At 38.9% G+C, this 20,961-nt stretch overlaps 1 protein-coding gene across 1 annotated transcript; it reads right to left on the reverse strand.

The window, feature by feature from the left end:
* Positions 1-7,933: 7,933 nt before the first annotated feature.
* Positions 7,934-18,064, reverse strand: cbln4 (cerebellin 4 precursor). Its single transcript, XM_017488217.3, has 3 exons — positions 17,422-18,064; positions 9,744-9,860; positions 7,934-8,664 (listed from the first exon to the last, which is right to left on the reverse strand). Exons 1-3 carry the CDS (start codon positions 17,689-17,691, stop codon positions 8,467-8,469), a joined length of 585 nt encoding a protein of 194 aa, XP_017343706.1. The 5' UTR covers positions 17,692-18,064; the 3' UTR covers positions 7,934-8,466.
* Positions 18,065-20,961: the final 2,897 nt, after the last annotated feature.

Consider the following 20,961-nt stretch of genomic DNA (forward strand, 5'->3'; position numbering starts at 1 on the left):
TTTCTCAATTCTCTTACAGAGTTTATTTGAAATGAGGTCATTTAAAACGAAAGAACTGAAATATGGGGTGTTTAAAAACTTGGCAGTACACACAGGGGCACATACATACACACAAAGTACTCTTCTTAGCTGACATGACTGGAACCCAATGAGGTCTTCTCCTGTTGTAGCTCATCGGCCTCGAGGTTCGACATGCTGTGCATTCTGAGATGCTTTTCAGCTCACCGCAGATGTGAAAAGTGATTATTTGAGTTATCCTAGCCTTTCTGTCAGCTCAAAGCAGTCTGGCCATTCTCCTCTGACCTCTCTCATCGACGAGGCATTTCCACTCACAGAACTGTTGCTCACTGGATGTTTTTTTGTTTTTTTGCACCATTCTGTGTAAACTCTAGAGACTGTGTGTGAAAATCCCAGGAGATTAGCAGTTTTTGTTTGTTTTGGGGTTGTTGTTTTTTTGAAATACTGAAACCAGACCATCTGGCACCAACATCCACACCATGGTCAAAGTCACTTTCCCCATTCTGATATTCAATGTGAATATTAACTGAAGCTCGTAATTTTGCGCTGCTGCCTCAGGATTGGATAATTGCATGAATGAGCAAGTGTGCAGGTATTTCTAATAAAGTGGAAGGTGAATGTTGATTGGGCCCAGGGTAGATTTTTTTTTCTTTTTTGCAGGAAATAAGGTGCAAAAAAAGAAAGAAAGAAAGAAAGAAAGAAAGAAAGAAAGAAAGAAAGAAAGAAAGAAATGCTATTGGAGAGAACAGAATATTGCATTAAAAATAACATGCACATTTCAGTTTTTCATTTCAGTCCACCCAGGATTCACAAAGTTATTTATTTATTTATTTATTTATTTATTTAGCTTGATTTTGCTGTAGGTTTTATCAAAATTTGTGATGCATTTTGCAGATTTTTTTTGTGGAAAACTATTGATTTGGCGACATTGCAATTGTATGAAATTGTTTTATATGGGCTTCCCGAGTGTTGTTGGTAAATCAGACCTTTTAGTTGTACTCGTACGATCCAGCTGAATCAAAGGGAACTTTGGCTGAATGCGTGTTGTGATGACATCACATGACCTGCCTTGGCCCAAATCTGCTGAAAATCTGCAGTAATTTAGAAAAATTGCAAGCTCCTGCGAATATTGCAGGGTTTCCATGATTTTGCGTTCATTTCTGCAAGCCCAAAATCCTGGAAGGACTCATTATGTTAGTAATATGTGTTTAACATGTGAAGGCGCAATTCAGCATGTTATGTCCTATGTATATCGTGAAAAAGAAACGATTAAGTGTCAGGTAGCGTGAGGCGGTAAATTCACTCTATTGTTGCACACGCGTTCGCTTGTGGTATGCCAGATAACCCATCTCAGCCAGCTGATGTGCCAGACTTTCCAGTATAAACACTGAGCACATGGCAAAGTAAGTATGGCTGTCCATGTATAATGCAGACTTAAATAGTGATTGAAGCTAGGATATCTCAGTAACACTATTAGTTTCTTCTATGCACTCTGATTGATGTGCCATGATTACAGTTTCTGCTTTTTAATTTCCCCCTCTAATTAAGATATACACGTCTCCCTCTTCAATTCAAAGTGCACTCTGAATAACATTACTGCTTGGTCAACAATGACTCAAAATCAATTTCATTCCTCTTCAGTAATTGCTTTATCATGTTCAGGGTGAATTTGGATCCGGAGCCTATCCCAGGAACACTAGATGCAAGGCATGAATAGACCCTGGATGAGACACCATTTTTGGGAGGAGACTTTACAACCTGAAGGAAACAAATGCAGACACCGAGAAAGTAAACCTCCACTCAGACGGCAACCCAAGCTCCGGATCAAAACGACTATTTGTGAGGCTTCTCCATTGCTCTTTTGCATCTTTTTTGCTGATTTCGGTATTTCATCTCAACATCCACTCCACATGCAATATCTGTTAATATAACTGCATCCCATGCATATTCGCCATGAACTTTCACCAACTCTTGGAGATGTAAAATGTAAGTTTTCTTTTACTCTTGTATGATTGGTGGGTTTCAAATACAGAAACGTGTGATTTTGTGATTTTATTCTTCGGGGACTGTGAGAGGTGTTAACAAAGGCTTGGTACGAGATGTGTAATAATGTGACACAGTGTGGGTGAATACATCTCTGCTCATCCTGTTCGCTACGTGAAAGATATTATCTGACAGACGTTCCTTCTTTCAGCTGTTTTTCATGTTCTGAAACATGCGGATGATAATTCTCACACTGATGTCGCAAGTGCTCACGTAATAAAAATAACTTACCTGTATCAACCCTTTTCACATCATGGAATGAGATGATTTGTTAGACTATTACCTTTGGGAGCACAAGGTCTCAGCCCAATTAGTGTTACCATACACTGCACAGTGTCAGAGCAGCTTAACTTCAGAATGCAAAAGCACTCAGCTTAAACGCTGCCTTCCCCATCGAGCTGTCAATCAATAACGGGTCACCATTAATCACAGAAGCTTTGATTTAATTGGACAGAAACATATGATGATTCTTTCAAGGCTTAAAAAAAAAACAAAAAAACATCAGTAACACTCCAGATACATTTAAACAATTAGTAAAATGATGTAGCAGATTGGATACTGTCCCCATCGATGTTTAAGTGACACTTATTTGCAGCACATCCTTTTTCTCATTTTTCACAACCAGAGACTCTCGGGTCATCCTCAGTCCTCCATTGTACATATAAAAGATGTAAAAACCCAAGCACTGAAGGGGGAGCTTTAAAGAGCAGAAGCTCATCATTCATTCAGTACATTTCCATCTGCAGTTATCTGTGACATCACCCTAAATGTCTACTGTATATATATATATATATATATATATATATATATATATATATATATATATATATATATATATATATATATATATATATAGTGCGCTGTGTATCTAAGCAAATATTTCCATTGGATCAATCCTCTTCTGAAGACAAATCGTAGTTGTAGTCCCAATAGGTTGATGACCTATTAACTTTCCTAACTGCGAGGTGCTCAAGGAGAGCATACAAGAATAATAAGAAATAATAATAAGAAGAAGAAAAAAAAGTGCTTGTACAGAATCACAAACCGGTGTTATTTTGAAGGGAATTTTCTATATTAAGCAAATAATATTAGTTACAATTAGGGATGCATTGATATCTTTTTAATTTTCATCCTATGAAAACCATGTACGTGTTTGTTTGTTTTGTTTTTTTTGTTAATTGTCTATACAACAGAAGCCCTAAGAGGACATGCGTTATTTTTTTTTTTCTTTCTTGTTTTTTTTCATGATCTTGACATAACAATAGTTCTTCTCTTGTGATCTTGACATAACAAAAAGCTGCTTTCTCACAATTTAATTTTATCCCAAGATAATCTCACGCCTTGTGAATGGGGCTGGTGTCGCATGCACGTTGGCACCATCGCCATCATACATTTAATCAGTGCTGTAGAGAAGGACTTTATCTGCGCAATAAGGGAGAGGGGTGTCTCCTTCTCAAGTGTTGGACACTAATATGGAAGTCGTGCGAGTTCCTGATCAAAGTAAAAATGAATTTGTTCATCCATCCATGATGCTGAGGACAGGGATTGCACTTACAATAGAAAAATAGAACAGAATACAAGCCAGAACAATAAAAACATGTTGTTATGTCGAGTACACGGAAAAAGTCATGATCGTGAGAAAACAACTTCTATTATGTCGAGATCACAGGAAAGCAACTAGTCTGTTATGTCAAGGTCGCGAGAAAATTAAGTCGTGATCACCAGAAAACAAGAACGAAAGAAAAATAATGCACGGCCTCTTAGGGCTTCTGTACTATACTCATACAATACTGATATGAGTAAACGTCTTAGTATTAATCAAATAGGGCTGTCATGGAACATGTTATTTAGCGCGGTATATTAGGATTTTTATCGCGACCATGCACTTAGGCTACTAGGCTTGTTCTTGATAACATTAGCAAGTTAATTTGAAACGAAGTGCATTAGCTAGCTACATTAATTACTTTAGATCGCAGTAGACAAAAGCAGATTTTGTTTCAGTTTAGAAAAGCGCTTCTGAACAGCATACAGAATTAAAGCACTCTTTGTTAATAGCGTCTGAATCCCTCAATGACCGACAGCAGCCGATAGTCAAGCACAATATACTGGGTAAGATATGGGTAGTCACTCACCTAGCATTGCTGCAGTGTGCTGCTAGCAATTAAAGCTCCTGAGTGCTGAGTTTTATGTTTAAGATGCGTTATCGGGTTACTCGTATTATAGGATGAAGCTGTAGTATCTCCTCTGGGTATTTTCACCGAGCAGAGTGTGCAGTCTGTTTCGCTTTGACTGTCAACGTTAACTGTGCAATACGTCGCTATCGGATGTCATTATCGGTAAATCTGATTGACACGCGATATCAGTATCGGTATCAATGCATCCCTAGTTACAACATGCATATTTCACCCATTTCACCATTAATATCAGATTTAATTAAAAGTCCATCTCTAACAATTGTCAATTCACCAAACGCTGCGACATCATTCCTTTAAACGACCCATTTGCGCTGACCGCAAATCAATACTGAAGCGCTCAGTATGGCATTCGCCATCAAATCAAAGTGAGCAGCACTTCAGACTTGCCACCTCTCCATTTCAGAGGATTGGTTAATCTAAGAACAACATCATCTAGCAATAAAACCTTGAATATTGTCGTACATCGCACCTCTAGGCAATTGTGGCATATGATTAAAGAGTATTCACAAAACAAAATGCAAAGGACCGACTTATTTGATATAAATAGCAACAAAATATTCCTCACTATCCAAATACCTATATGTCGAGTCCCACACTGAAAATAGGACAGAAGAAGTTGAGAAAGCATTCTCAGGGACAATTTGCAGTGTCATCGAGAGAGCGTTTACTTCAACAGCTGTGCAAGTACGAACTAATCCAAGAGTTTCTTTAAATGGCATGCAACTGCTGACTCTGAACTGTTTTTAAGTTGAAGTTCATTTCTAAACCAAAGGGGCTGTAAACAGACAAAAATACATTTTGCAATTATATAATTGCAACGACGCAAACCTAAGAAAGACATTCTGGGGCAAATGGACCGATTAGAGATTGCAAATGCCAGTACCACAGAAAGCCACAGGCAGAGAGACATTCGCATATTACAAATCAAGCAACGGTTGCATAAGCATGATCTGCTTCTAATGACTAACAAAGCAAAGTGAGCGTGAGCTCTGAACTCCATTACAGTGTGATTGTGATTTTTTTTTTTTTAATTATTATTATTTTAAATAAACTATTGTCCCTATCATTGCTAAAATGTTGGTAAGATGGCCTCTACTGTGCAAATGGATTTATTGGACTTAATTGGGTCCTGGAAAGTTGCCTTTGGAATAACAAAATTTTGCTTTAATGATCAAATGTCTATACATAGAAACGAACCATTGCCTTGACTGAATAAATATGTCCAGCGATTTTGAAATGAAAGCACTTCTAAAGTCTATAAAGATATGTCAAACTGTATTGCATTATCTGGTTCGATTTACAGTGGAACCAGGAACAACCTATACATGGTATATTTTTTGTGTCATTACAGTCTTTCATTGGACACCTCAGCAAAAACGTTACACAGTGTGCCACAATTCCCAAACAGCAGATTTATGATTTAATCACAGCGTTCACTTTAGCAGGAGTACTTTCCTAATAACATTCTCACTATAGAGGTTTACTAGGATTTACTATAAATTCAGAAGACGTGCTTACTGCAGCGTACATTTGTTTGACGTCAAATTCTTAATCGAGTGTCCAAACATTCTTTTGGGGGAAAATTGATCCCAGGCAGCATCATTTCTGTTTACTTTTATTTTCTGTGATAGCAAATGCTCTGTTTGCTAGAATCAAATTAATAACTTGTATCTAAAACATCCTCCCATTTCAGCAAAACTGGCAGCACTGATTTCAGTCCATATGAAGTCCATAGCATTGACGTAAAAGTGGACGCTTTTATTATATTTATGCAATCCTACAATAACAACTTCAGTGCGTACAAATTCAAACAGGCCGGGTGAGGTTCTCAAGTTCAATCGATTTGTCATTCTCTAAGTGCCAATAATATATATTGTCATGGTTTGTGATGTTCACTGAACAGTTTAGCGCCTTTTCAGATCCACAAACCACCACATATTGTTTGCGATGCAGAACAGCAAGGCCGAGATATTATACGCAAGGGCAAAAAATGCAATTCTGAGATACAGCAGGAACACTGCAAATACCCGGGACTCTGGCAGTGAGTTTCTATCCAGAATAAGGTCACCAAGCATGCTCCTGGAGAGTTGAGCACCAATCTTAACCACGGGGTTGCCAAGGCTCAGCAAAACTACATCTCAGCAACTGCACAAAAAGCCCAGGCACAGGAAAAGAGAGACACGTTTGTCTTTGTGTGGGAAACAAGTTCACCGTGGTTCGCACACATTTTGGATTTGCAGGATCTACAGTATGCCTGTTTATCATCATCTGGTATAGACATTATCCTCTCCATAATCCCCTTTTCCCTTTTCAATCTTTGCAATAGAAAAGGTTATGTACATCATAGATACACTGTCTGCACTTACACTTAACCGTTGTTAGCCTATGTTCGTGACTGAGAAGTTGATAGGATTTAATTGCTCATAACAAAATCTTGGCAGCTGTAGAATATGTTCGGTTCACTATTTGGCAAAGGATTTCTTTTGATTTTATAGCAAAATAACTGTGAAATAAAATTTTCTAAATACCCAATATATATCTCAATCATTAGCCATATAAACAATATTTATGGACATAGATATACAAAACCTTTACATACTTGGAGATCCCACTGGCTGGTCTGAGGGCACAAATGTAAATACAACATAGAGGTAATCTTTTTTGTTCCATAGTTACAAAGATTTTTATTTCTCTTCCATACTCCCAGTTTAAAATGACCTGAACATAATTTCTGTAGGCTAATATAAAGCTTTTTTCCCCTTTATTTAACTATTTGGATATGTTCATTAGAGGAATTGTCCCCGGGTATCTCCCTGTCACGGATTTCCTGAATGCTTCGGCACTCAGTCCGAGGGGAAATCCGTGACAGGGAGATAACAATTTATTATTTCTTTTTTTCAATATTTGTTGAAAAATATTTCAACTGCCCGAAGTGCGATAGCGCACACTTCCGGGATTTCACCGACACTGACTTTGTTTACTTTTGACACGTGTGTTTTGTTTCGGTTTCTGTCTCTACTCCGCCCCTGTTATGTTATTGGTTCTTTCCTGCTTCATCCATGTTGTAGGCGAAGTATTCTGTCATGAAAGCAGGAGTGATGCAGGATGCAAATGCAGTTAAGAGCTTTATTAAGAAGCAGGCAGACGAATCCAAAACGTGTAGCAGAAAGGTAGTCAGAAACAAGCACAGGGTCAGACGATGAGCAAACGAGCGAAACTAGGCATGAATGAGAAATATTAAACATGGGAGCAACAACTGGATCAAAAACCATGGAAACAAAGAACAGAGAACAAAGGCTTCGTACGGGTCTGGCGGATAACACAGAACACACAATACTTCACCCTGAACAAAGATACACGAGGGGGTTAAATACTAAATGTAATCAAAGAGGGAAAACAAAAAAACAGCTGAGACATTAGGAAAGAACCAATAACATAACGGGGCGGAGACAGAACAGAAACCAAAACAAAACGCACGTGTCAAAAGTAAACAAAGTCAACGTCAATGAAAACCTCTAAGCACTTCAGCACTCAGCAGGAAATCCATGACACTCCCCATAACAACTGAAACATTACCCCATTTAAACATAAAAGTTTTATATATATATATATATATATATATATATATGTTCCTTAATAAGGTGTATAAGATTAGGACTAACACTCTCTGCAGGAAAGGAGATTCAAATCAGTTTTATTGACCCCATATTTGCTGAGTTTAGGTTAAGTTTAGGTATACATTGTTATTCATTTATTCTCGAGTGCTAGAGATGTGTAAGCAGTAAAAGGAAATTTAGTGCCCCCTGAATTCTCCATAGAAAAGAAGTGCTATCATATCAAACAGTTAATGTGTGAGCAGATACGAATGACACCGACTGACCCTACAGACATCAGAAAAGTGACTAATATTTGACACATGGTACGAAAAATCCACAGCTTTGAAAGACACTAAACACTTCAGTTGAATTCGTTAAATATATGAAGGCAACAGCAGGTCCCTAGATGTGTCTTTGCATTGTGAAAAAAGGAACACACATGCCACAACGATATTTCTCCAAAGGTCCTTTTCACACTTTGGGCAAACAGTGAACGAATGAGCGTTTGGAGGAATGCCTCCAGTCCAGGCCCTTCCTGTTAATGCTGACAGATCGGTTAAACAATGGTGATACGCTGTTGACGCATGGGAAAGCTGGCAGTCACGCCCCCTTTTTCACAGAGGAAATACGAGGAATCCAGAGAAGGTGGAATACTGCCACCCACCCACTAGATTTCCCTTCTCTAGTTTCAGGTAAACCTTGTCCTCCTTGTCCAGGTAGAGGAGAACACCGTTGGTAGCAGCCTCCCGTGTCACGTCTTTGTCACCTGCGAAGGCAGAGATGACTGGCTTTCCATTTAACATCAAGTTCACCTAAAAGACAGGAGATGAGAAGTCCATATGAAGGAACGCACAGAACAATAAAATCAGGTTTAAACAGAGTGCAGCTGGACTTTATCAAGTGCAACGTACAAGATAACAACGTCATCAACGCCGCACTTGTCTTACAGGAGACGCACATGCTTTTACGGTGGTTCTGTAATCATCCATAAACGATAATCTAAAATGTTAAGGTGATGTTTTTGTTTAAGTCCATGGAATAGGCTTGTGCGATTTTGATTGATTTTCTATGTTACAATCCTTAAAAAGACAGAAAAACGAGCATTTCCACCGTTTCAGGTTTACTGGAGGTGTAATAATAGTTCTAGCTGTGCAGTCAGGAACTGCAGCAATCGCGAAAAACTCAGCTGGATGGTGGATTTTCATGTGATTCTCCAGTCATACAGTTAAAAAAAAAAAAAAAAAAAACTAACATCACCTTTTGATATAATCCTTTTAGGGATCGGTTTTCTAATGTCCACATGACCGACACTGTAGATGTTGATGCATCTCGGTGTTGCACAGGAGAGCACACAGGGAAAAAAAAAAAAAACCCCAGCATATTTAATCACCTTCTAATCATCATCACCTTTAATACGATCTGAAAAGCATTAGATATGAAACTTCGTTGCGGGTGTGTTTATCCTTTTTGGGTCAAAATCGTCATTCGTTTTTCTCTTCCAGCGAAAACCAATAGGCATCCCTAATAAATATAGTTATCTGTATGTTAAATATATACTTGTCTAATGTTAGCTCAGTCAAATATACATTAATAGATTGTTATTTCACATAGATGAACTCAAAATATTCTCTAGACACCATGTCAGAAAGCGTGAGCGCACGAGATAGGGGAAGGAGGGAAGGGCTACCAGGGAGTGGCTGATATTCACATGTCGGTTAGCTCATCTGTCTTTTTTATTGTGAAGAAAAACTGCGCTTTTGGCATATTTTTGAATATCATCTTGTACAAGCATATTTTGCAGAGCTCCCTACATAATATAGTACAAGGATGATAATATTGTTACATCGCACAAGCCTGCCATGGAGCATACCATGTTCATGTTCCTCCTCACCTGTATGGTTTGGCTCTGATATACTTTAATAACATGAAAGTTGAAGCTGTAGATGCCTTTGCGAGGGGACAGAAATACAGAGTCCAATGTGAAATAGTTTCCTATGTTGACAAGGACCTGTAGGGTGGGAAAAAATATATTTCAGAGGCATCAAAGCATGAAATTAAGTTTAAAAAAAAAAAACCCATACAAACATACAAAAAAATGTTTTTATAAAGAAATATCTTTGCCACACTGTATAATTCAAGTATTTTCTCTTCTATGCTCTTTCCAGATGGACTCCTTGACAATTTTACCGTGAGATAGTAATAAAGATCTTGATTGAAATAGGCATTCATGCACAACAGGATTTCCTCGTTGCTATCATGCTCTGTTGTTGTCAATTAGAAACCAGGATTTCATCAAATAAACCAGGGTATTCTCTCTTTTTTTTTTCAAATGATGCTATTTTAATTATGAATACAAACCGCAATGCAAAATCTATTTCCAACTGTAGGATGCAAATGACACAGAATGTGCAAGAAGTCCATACACACTGAGTTGGCACTTACAATAAGTTGGATGGCTGCATTGCATGGTATAAACCAGCCTTTATAGTATCAGTTGTTTAATCAATTGTTAGAATGGGTAAAATGAGAGAGCCCAAACACATGTAGGCTCGTAGGTCCTAGAATCTACCCTTAATTTACCCTTACTCCTATTCCAACATGAACCTTTCAAGGGTTTACCAAGAATTGTGCATCAGCAAGCAAACAAAAACACACACACACACTTTTGAATCAGAGGGCTTAAACGAGAAGAGCCACAAAGACAAAAATCCTTGCACCCAAGGTCATCACTCGTATGCAGAATATTGTCTGAGAACAATCCATTTATTGTGGATTTATTGAGCCTCTATCTCAAATGGTCTACCATGTCAGGTACCAGTGTTATCTACAAAGAACACACAAATCGCTGGAGGGCACAAAAGCATCAAAACCGGACTAGTCAGTTGTGGAAAAAAGTGGCCCGAGGGAAAGATCAAACTATGCGCCAATCAACATCTGTCTATCCGTCCTGTTTGCTGTCAGGAGTAGAGGCCGGTAGTGGCATTGTGACTGTGTGTGAATGTTTTCCGAGTCCACATCAGGACCCCTGATAAGAATAATTCAATGGTACAGTACATCTAAACATTTGTGTTTATTTTTTTCCACAATCAGGTGGACACGTTCAGCCTAACAATCCACCATGAGTCAAGGCTTGTATTGTAACTAACTAGTTCGAGGAGTTTTTGCTGCTACAACACTACGGCGCAACGGAGGCTCTACTGGAATGTAGCGAAATTTTATTGTAATGTTGCTGTTATTTATTAAAACCAAACGCTTGACCATAATTGTGAACTCTGTTTTATTTCTAAGCGTCACGAAGAATGGAAAAACATCAACGCCGTCGGTGCTATCGGTAACAGCTGGTGAATAGCACACGAACGATGTTTTCATTGAAGTTTTCTTTACGTTTCAATTAATAACAAACCTACAACTAATAAAAAGGACAGATCACGGATAACAAATTGAAATTCACCGTTTCTGATTATTAACTGTACATTTTAAATGTTTGTATTTGTGACAAACATTAAATAATGCGGTCACAACGTTTGACATAAAGCCTGCTCATTGATGTAGGGTATCAGACAGCTAGGCTTCCACTCTTAATGCAGAGTAATTCACCTTTTCTATCACTTTTATTTTATTGCAAGGACAAAATACTACAAGATGCAATGATATAAATAATAATAATGCACATATTTCTAAAGTTTAAAAATACAGATAAAATACAGGGTTGTAGTACTATACACTTACTATTCAGCTTGAATTCAGTCTAAACAATAAACGCTTACATGGGCTTTTGAGGACTAAATTTGGTTCTGTGAACGTGATTTGTTTTTAAACATACAGATAGTGTTTTTCTTGTGTTCTCCACTGACTGCAACCGTCAAATCTAGTCCATTAGCAAGGTGCAGTTGACAGCTACTTGCGAAAATGAGCGGTGACATGTTCACCCTTTAAAATCTGTGTTTATAGCGCCACATAGCGGGCAATAGCAGCAAATGTATGTTGTCGAGGCGTCCGCGGCGGTACCCTCAGCGGCAAAAAGCTTATTCTGGTTGTGCACCAGCTGTACAGTGGCCTACAACGCCTCCAGAGTTCAGCACTATCATGAATATTTGGGTTGAGGTGGAAATGGAAGTTCAGAGCAAGAGACAGGGCAATGCCATGATTTCCACATGGTACAACACATCCGGCATCTTGTAAAAAACTAAACCAGGCTGATTCATGCTGGCCAAAGGAGGTGCAACATGATCCACTAGATCCAGCGAGGTCCAGATGTTTGAGGCCACCTTGCAATTCTGTTGCACTTAATTTATTTTTATTTATTTTTTCATTTATAACAGGAAATAAAAAGATTTAAAGAAAAAATTTAAAGAAAAGGAAACGTTCAAAATCTTACATATTCAATACTCAAGATTTTGTGTGATTTGTTGGCCACTGTTTAAATGTAAGCAAATTTGTAATGTTTATAACAAAAGGGCAGATATTATTCGAGATCCTATCCCTTCCACTGAAGAACGTGTTCAAACGACATGCCCATGGTTTGGATCTGACATGAACCATCCTGGTTTAAGTCCATCCCAGCTCGAGTGCAATCTGTCTTTAAAGCAAAAGGGGGACATACCAAATAGGAAGAAATTTTCAAATTCATGTAAATATTCTATAAAAATTGTAATTTTCACTCAATTTATTGCTGATAATATCATTTGTAATTAAACACTTTGCGTTAAATTCGCAACGCTTAGAAGTGTTTTCTTTAGTGGTCTCCGATATTCGGAACCCACTGTAGGTGTAACTACAATCCCGGCCTTACTCAGCGTATCCACGGCATGATCTCATGTCGGAATTCATACGATTTCTAACAAGCAAAAATCATCCCTTTGACTTTTATACAGTTTAAGCTGTAAGAAAAGTCACGCCTGCAATCCCGTCCTCCCTCTAAAGTTAATCATTCCTTACTTTGTGTTCGTTCATGCAAGTTCTTCAAAATTTGCATTTGTAAAACAATTCTGAGAAAATACGCTCCGACATCACAGACTAATGATTGATCTTAGTCAAAGACATTTAAACCTTTACTTTCAATTTTTAGTTAAGATTCGGGTGTGTAAACACATGCTAATTTGATGGCACGTAGAAAAAAAAAACATGGAAACTGATTTACCGTCAGGTTGCGTCATTCAAATCTGCTTAAACATTTTTCCCTGAGGAATACGGAATTTGGGGCATTTTATCATAAAGTGAAAAATACAGGGTGGTGTTTACGGAAACAGATTAATTTTCCACCCGCAGTGTGATCTACTGAGCCTCACAGCCTGCAGAAATGTTGATCATGCGAGCGAATTATACGGCTAAAAGGAAGGTATTAAATTTGTCAAAGCCCATTTAGACCAGTTAAAGACAATATGGTGTCTTCCACTAGGTTTTAATGAAAATGTTTATCAAGATTGTGCCTCGGTATCGCAAAACGATCAGAACGTTTCTTAAAATGACTTCATATTACCTTGGCAAACATGGCTTCATATTAGATATTGACTGTACATGTGAATGAAAACCTCTTCGGTTTATCAGCGGAAAGTAGACTGTTTAATTTCGTGTTCACGTTGTATTTTGAACAGTTTTTCAACATGTCTCACTGCCTTTAATTAGCTTAGTTCCTGTTCTACTGTTCCAGGAGTCTCTGCAGCTGTCAAGAACAAACAGCACATGCAAAAACCTCATTTCCATATTCTTTCCTCCCCTACATTGCATGTGAAGGAATTAATACAATAGATTTTGTAACTCACAAGCTAGATTTACAATTTAACCCATTCCACATGCAAAGAAAGGGTACTCGTTATTGTGGGATCGTAATGAATCATGTTCATCCTACTGCTACTCGGTACTAGTATCCGATAAACTGGTGGAAACCTTGTATCAATGTATCTTGTAAAGTCATCTGTTCTTTTAAAAGCGTTATGCTCGAATTGGATTCTGCCTTACTTATTAGAACTTTGCATTTAAAAAAATCACTGAAATAAACAGACACAAATGTAAAACTGTAATGGCCTTGCAAGTGAGTTTTTGCTTCAGCAGGTGAAGGTTTTTAGAAAAATTGTCCCCATTTGAACTTTGTATTGGATGTACCATACTTTCTTCCTCTTTATGCACTTCATGGGCTTGGGATATTGGTGCACAAGCAGAGGAGGTCTTGTGACTCTTCTGACTCTATTGTCTCAGACCCTTTGGGGTTTCAGCTCACTTGTGCTTATTAGACTACCAAGATACTCAGACTGCCAGACAAAAGGATGCTAAATAGAGAGTTTGAATCTCCCCCATTAAAAGCAAGAGATGACACGTCTTTTGTGATTTATTGCTCATATATATATATATATATATATATATATATATATATATATATATATATATATATATATATATATGCCAGTATGTGATAAATTATGCAATGTATAATGTCTGTTTCTATTTATAGATGCACAAATTAAACAGTGAATTCATCTGACATTTAAAATTCTATACTAATGTGACATTTCAGGCATATCTATGATTTCACCAATATAACAATTTGCACAATAATTACACTACTTTTGTATGTGACGGTTGTTCTTTTGCACTCTATTTGTTGGCAACACTGAAATATCGAAAGTGTCTGCACAGTTTTTATGCAAAACTACTGCCATTATGAATTCCTGGAATAATACCCAAAGGAGAAAACAGAATTGCTATACAAGCCTACATATTTTCGGGGCCGGGGGGGGTGTTTGTTTGTTTTTTTTAACCAAGGTCTGACCCAATATCCACCTGGCTCTTTTCTCCCATAACCATCTGGGACAGATAAGACACAATCACCTGCCGTAAACATATCTAGGAGCTCCAGATAGCTCACAAATGGGTATCCAATAGTCCTTTCCAAACCCAGACAGCTCGTTCCAACGAGTATTGAGAAGATTGAGCACCATCGGCACCAGTATCCATCCCATTGGGGGCATGGCTAGCATCCACAGAGCTCTCACACAATACACAGCAGGCCAGTATGGCTTGCTCCACTGCCAGAGAGTTACATAAAGGCCCCAAGAGGCCTCAATCCATGGGTTAGACAGAAAGCATGGTTGTTTGGTTGGTTGGTTGGTTAGTTTGTGATTTGTGTGCATTGAGGTTTTGAACAAAACAGGGCCAGAGAGCAGCTGGTCAGGCTACCTTCTTTTATAACAAAACACCCCCCCCCAACCTCGTCCCCCGCCCCTCACAACCACCCCTACTGCCCCAGCAGCCAAAGTAATGAGTAAGGAATAATAGGTCCTCAAGGGCGGCCTATACACAGCACATCTCAGCAGAAAAAGCAGCCGAGTTTTATTTTGTGTCCTGCATCAAAATGCACAGTTATTAGCACTGTCTTTGCAGAAGTACAGATAAGAAATGAAGAAAATGAGGGCTGGAAGGGAACAGAGTGTGGTGCAAGGAAAAGAGTGTGGTGTGGTGTAAGGTAGTGCACTGCCTTGTTAATGGTTAATATATGCTGTAGTCCATCTGCTTGGGTGCTTAATTAAGGCTTTATTAAAGCCTGAGCCAAATCTTAAACTGACTCCTTCAAATGGATGAAAGTATTTAGTAAGAATACATGTGCTGAGATACAAATCTAACACAAAACAAATATTTTTTTATGTTAGATTTGCTTGCTTCAGCCTTTCTTGCATAACTGGGATTAGTTTTCGACCCGAAAGCTCATTTTTGCAGCATGGATCTACACAAAGCTATCAGTGAATATCCAAAAACCATCTATAAGTAATGTCAGCCCTGTATGGTCCAGTCAGGCCAAACACCAAGGCTGAGCTCTATCAGATGCCCTGGCCTGTTGGTGTGTGTCAGAACTGAATGACAAGTGAATGACGAGAAGCAAGAAGGTTAGTGAAGGCAACACAGCATGGCGCCGGGGTGATAATGCAATAAAATATAAGGCTGAACAATACTGACAAAAAACTATATTGAGATTACATGTTGCATCCGCACTATACCATGCGATATATTAAAAAGGCCCTTACAGAACGTCTGTTGACATGGTTACAAATTGCATTCTTTTGATTAAAATCATTTATGCCTACCGGTTCATGCGAAAGCCATGAATCATCAAAAACACCCACAGAAACACTCATCTAGAGCATCTGAGCACACAAAAAATAGTGGTTCATTTGCATATTGCAGCCTTGTATTGCTTAGTATTGGAAAGGTTATAGTGTGTAACCATACAAAAACAAAAAAAAGCTATATCAGTGGTCCATAAATGTTCAATAAAATTATGCAAGTTGCAGTGTGATGTATGATTTAAGAATTAAGATATGGGTTATGAATAGCATTTCTGCAGGTATACAGAAAGTCTGACAGAGAGGGGTGCACAGTAATGATTTATGTAGGCTACTGGCTGTATGCAGCACAGCTGCACTTCATCACAGTGGGCAATACTGTGCACTGAGTGTGCGCTTTTCCACTTCATGATGCCTGCGTGGTCTTCTATAGTCTCTATTCAGCAGTGGCCTATACCAGTTTCGCAGCTGTAAATGAGAGGCCTTGAATCTGACGGAGCGTTTACATTTACGTTTTATACACACATACACCCACACCCCATACATTACACTTACACCGGTGTCCTACCGAATACTTCATGTATATAGGATATTCACACAGGCGCCCAAGAAAAATACAAAAAATATCGACCTAGAACTATATGATCTTATATATATATATATATATATATATATATATATATATATATATATATATATATATATATACTCATTGGTTGAATGAATTATTATAAGTAATCTCACATACATTTATAAGGAGTGTGAGTGTGTCTCATTAACCAACTCAATTAACAAAAATGGATAATGCGCTGACGTATTAATCACATCGATGACTTTAATCCTGCCTAATGACTTTATTTTTTAAATAATGACTTGAACTAATCTGTTCTACTTGTATCATTCAACCTAATCACCATTTAAGTGTTTTTTTGTTGTTGTTGTTGTTGTTGTTGTTGTTTGTTTTGTTTTTATTTTTCGTTAATTGGTTAAAAAATTTAGAATAATGTATAGCCTTTCACTGGGAAAATATGCCATTCTTGCACTCTCAGAAATAAAGGTAAGAAAATAAAGGTACTTTAGGGATGGGTGCCCTGAAGGGTGCATTCAATGTGTTTGCACCTTTAATGTGTTATACCTGGGAAGGTGCATGTGGTGTTCCTTTAATTAGATTTTAGAGAAAAGGTACTCTGGATCAATGGTCCTTAAGGTCCAATTGTAAGATACAAAGCCTACTAAAGGTAGAAAAGATGCATGTTTGATGGTGCAAGTCCAGACACAATGAGAAGTACTATTATTTCTGAGAGTTGAGGTTATTTGACCAGCTGATCCTTTAACATAGAGTACTATTCAATATGAAATACTCAATATTTAGACTTAGGTGAAACATGTTATTCCATATTTATGTGGTTGCAATCTGTTTTGCAAGCAAATATGCATGCAGAAAATAATAATACTTTCTGGCTAACTTTTGTAAGTGGGGTGGGGAAAAGAAAAAAAGAAAAAAACGTTCTTTACTTGGTCGAAGTAGATGATCCGCGTTTTGTTGCTCATCTCTGACGGCTCGTGGTTGTTGCTCCTCACGGCTGAAAACGCCACCTTGGAGTTGGCCGCGCGCACTGAGATGCCGAGCGGAGAAGAAGAGCCTCTGGCGTCTGAAGCCGGGTTCGAGTCGCACACCACCAGGCATTTCCCCTCCAGCACAATGGGCTCCGTGTCGTTCTGCGCGTCTGTGAGCGCCACCAGCGCCAACACGCCGAGCCACACAGCCGGGGAGTTACGCGGCATCGTGCAAAAAAAAATGTATATATATATATCCGGTTACCACAAACTTCCGAAAATGTTCCGCTCGTGCCTTGCGCTTTTTTTTATCCGCCTCCCGTGCGCGCGTCAGACAAAAATCCGCCGGATTCCTCTAAACGATGCGTGTTGATTCTTGATCTGTAGTCATTTTAGTTATTAATTCGTTTATTTATTCATTTATTATATATTTTTTTTTGTAGAAACAAATATTTCCTATCCTTGTGTTGTGCTAATCAGCGGATATTTCAAACTCCACGAGGAGGAATATGGTGCAGCAGAGAGGCACGCGCGCCTCAGCACTGTGGCTGAGTGTCTTCACTCCACGCGAGCTTCTTTTCTTTTTCCCGTTGGTGAGCTCTGCTACCAGAGAGAGAGAGAGAGAGAGAGAGAGAGAGAGAGAGAGAGAGAGAGAGAGTTAACCGCAGTGCGCGCGCAATTACCGCACAATTAATTTTGCACCGACTGGAAACGGAAATCTCTTACAGCCTGTGCGCTGTTCTCGGCTAATGCCATGTCGGTTTTGCAACACGTTTTCTTTTGTGTATTTTTATTATTATTATTTATTTATTTATTTATTTTTTTTTTTTACGCGCGTGCAGCTGTTTGGGATGTGCAACTTTTGGGTCACAGGATTCCAACAAAACGCCTTAGCGATGCGCCATGTGAATGATGGGAAATCTGAGCACATAGTGGCAGTGTAGAGTAAACATGACTGCACAAAAACACCCATCCAAGTGTCCAGTCAAGTGTGGATAAATAAAATGTCACCCCGAGCTAAGAGAAAGAAGAAAGGTTCTTCTATCAATTATATGTACCACTTGGTCACAGGGGAGCCTGGAGCCTATCCCAGGAGACTTGGGGCACAAGGCAGGGGACACCTTGGACAGGGTGCCAACCCATCACAGGGCCAAACAGCCTACAAGGCATGTCCTTGGACTGGGGGAGGAATCCCCAAGTAGTACCCAGGGGGAGAACATGCAAGCTTCAGGGTGAAGGTGGGAATCGAAGCAACTCTGGAGGTGTGAGGCGAACGTGCTAACCACTAGGCCACTTGTCCCCCTAAGAAAGGATCTTCATTAAAAAAAAAGAAATGAATAATCAGGAAGTAATCAGATCATCAACAAATCTTTTAAACTTAACAGGAATTCTCCAGTATTGACATTCACACCATCAACCTTGCTTGATCGGTTGATCTTGATTCATTCAGCAAGTCAAGCTGAATGGATTTCTCTATGGTACATTTTGACACACAAGTGGTCCTTAAGGACTATGAACCTTAAATGAATTATAACGCTACATTACATCTTCAAGGTCCTCGAACCAGAGATATAAAGTATGCACACTTGAAGGTTCTGCTCTAGCAACAAACATTTCTACTCGGATATAGAAGGGTTTTTTTCTTCTTCTTCTAAAGCTATTCTCAATGTGATATAATCATTTCGATTTTAATCCCAGGAGATTCATCAGATCTTGAAACCTGATCTACGTCTTGTGGATGAGCAACAAAACATCTCTGAAATCATAAGTCGGCTTGAATGGTGGACCTTGCAGTGAAATGCTCTTTAGGCATGGAATAAAAAAATAATAAAAAAAAAAAACAGTGTTCTTTTCATCACGTTGTGTACATTTCAACTAGATGTATTCTGTAATGGAATGTATTCTCTCGTTTGTTTCCTGTTCATATACACATATGTGATTGTGTATGTTTCATATGTTCCATATGAGCAGTCTGCTACTCCTACAACACAAATCAGAGAGCTACTGCAGGATGTTTAAGCAAGGATCTGAAAATGTCGAATTGATTTATTTTTGTGTTGTTCGGCTTGGACCGATATGGTCATGCATGCAGAAATCCACTTTTAAAATGAAGTTGGGGTAATTGTGGGAAAATGCAGTTTATAGGCAATAAAAAGGCTGAGGCACCATGGTTTTACGTTCTATAATGATGGTGTTGTACGAGATGTTAGTTAGTTACAGTTTTTCACATTGTATGGCGGGGAAATCTCCTCAACCACCACCAGTGTGTAGAATCCACCTCGATGATGCGACGGCAGCCATAGTGCACCAGAACGCCCACCAGCTATTGGTGGAGAGGAAAGGAGAGTGATGTAGCCAATTCCGAGATGAATATTATTAAGGAATCTCACGAGGACTCATAGGTTATACCTCTAGTCTTTTACGAGAAGTGTCCTGGGATTTTTAATGATCACAGAGACCTCAACCGAAAGACCATACTGTTTTAACAGTATATTGTCCCCGTCACTATACTGGTGCATTAGGACCCACACAGACCCTTGTGAGCCTCTCCAATACCACTTCCAACAGCGACCTTAGTTTTCCCGACAAGGGCTCCCATCCAGGTGCTGGCCAGGCTCAACCCTGTGTAGCTTTAGTGGGACACCAGTCGAGAACTGTAGGTTGATACGGCTCTGACTGTTAAAGCATCAAGTTAAAGAATCACTTTGGTATGATTTACAGTGACGTAATTGTTTGTCAAAGAAAGCTGCAATTAACACTGAGATTGGAACAGGTAGGGTACCAGAATTTGTCATATGGTAATATGGAGACTGCATGAAAGTGCTTGGAAAACCCAGTGCATTTCAAACAGAGTATAATGTCTCGCTTCTTGACCTGATACTATATGTCCTTGAAACTCGGCATGCAACCACAAATAATCCCTCACCATTTCACAGAGAATTGTTAACACAAATAAACAGTGCAGCCACTTGACGCTTTGACATCGCAAATCAAGGAAGCATGCCCAAGACTCACACTCTCTCTGTCTTTCTGTAAAACAGTCTGCCTTAGAGGAAAAATAAGATGAAGGTGGTAATTCTTGGGTTAGGTGTGAATATCACCAGGCTATTAAAACACAACACAAAAGAGCTCCAGACTGCTGGGAATGAGAGTAGGCAGAAGGTATTGCTGTGTGCTTTGTGAAATATTGATGGGTAAAATTGAGATGGAAAAGGTAATTTGTGTTATAATTGCTTGTAATTAATTTATAATGTCGTCTACATCTGAAATGCTGCCGTTTAGATCGGTGCAAAACAGAAACGCTAATTTGACTGGAGGCAGTGTGGTAGCATTTCCATTTCGCAGCTCCAGAAGCCCTGTTTTGAGCCGGAGCTCAAACTCAGGTGCAGAGTTCCACATGTTCTGCTTATGTCCACAAGGGTTTCCTCCAGGTTAGCACTGGTTTCTTTCCACCTTTAAAAAAAACATGCAGATAGGTGGATTAGCCCGAGGTGTGAA

This window comes from Ictalurus punctatus, chromosome 15, assembly GCF_001660625.3.
Source record: "Ictalurus punctatus breed USDA103 chromosome 15, Coco_2.0, whole genome shotgun sequence".
NCBI lineage: Eukaryota > Metazoa > Chordata > Actinopteri > Siluriformes > Ictaluridae > Ictalurus > Ictalurus punctatus.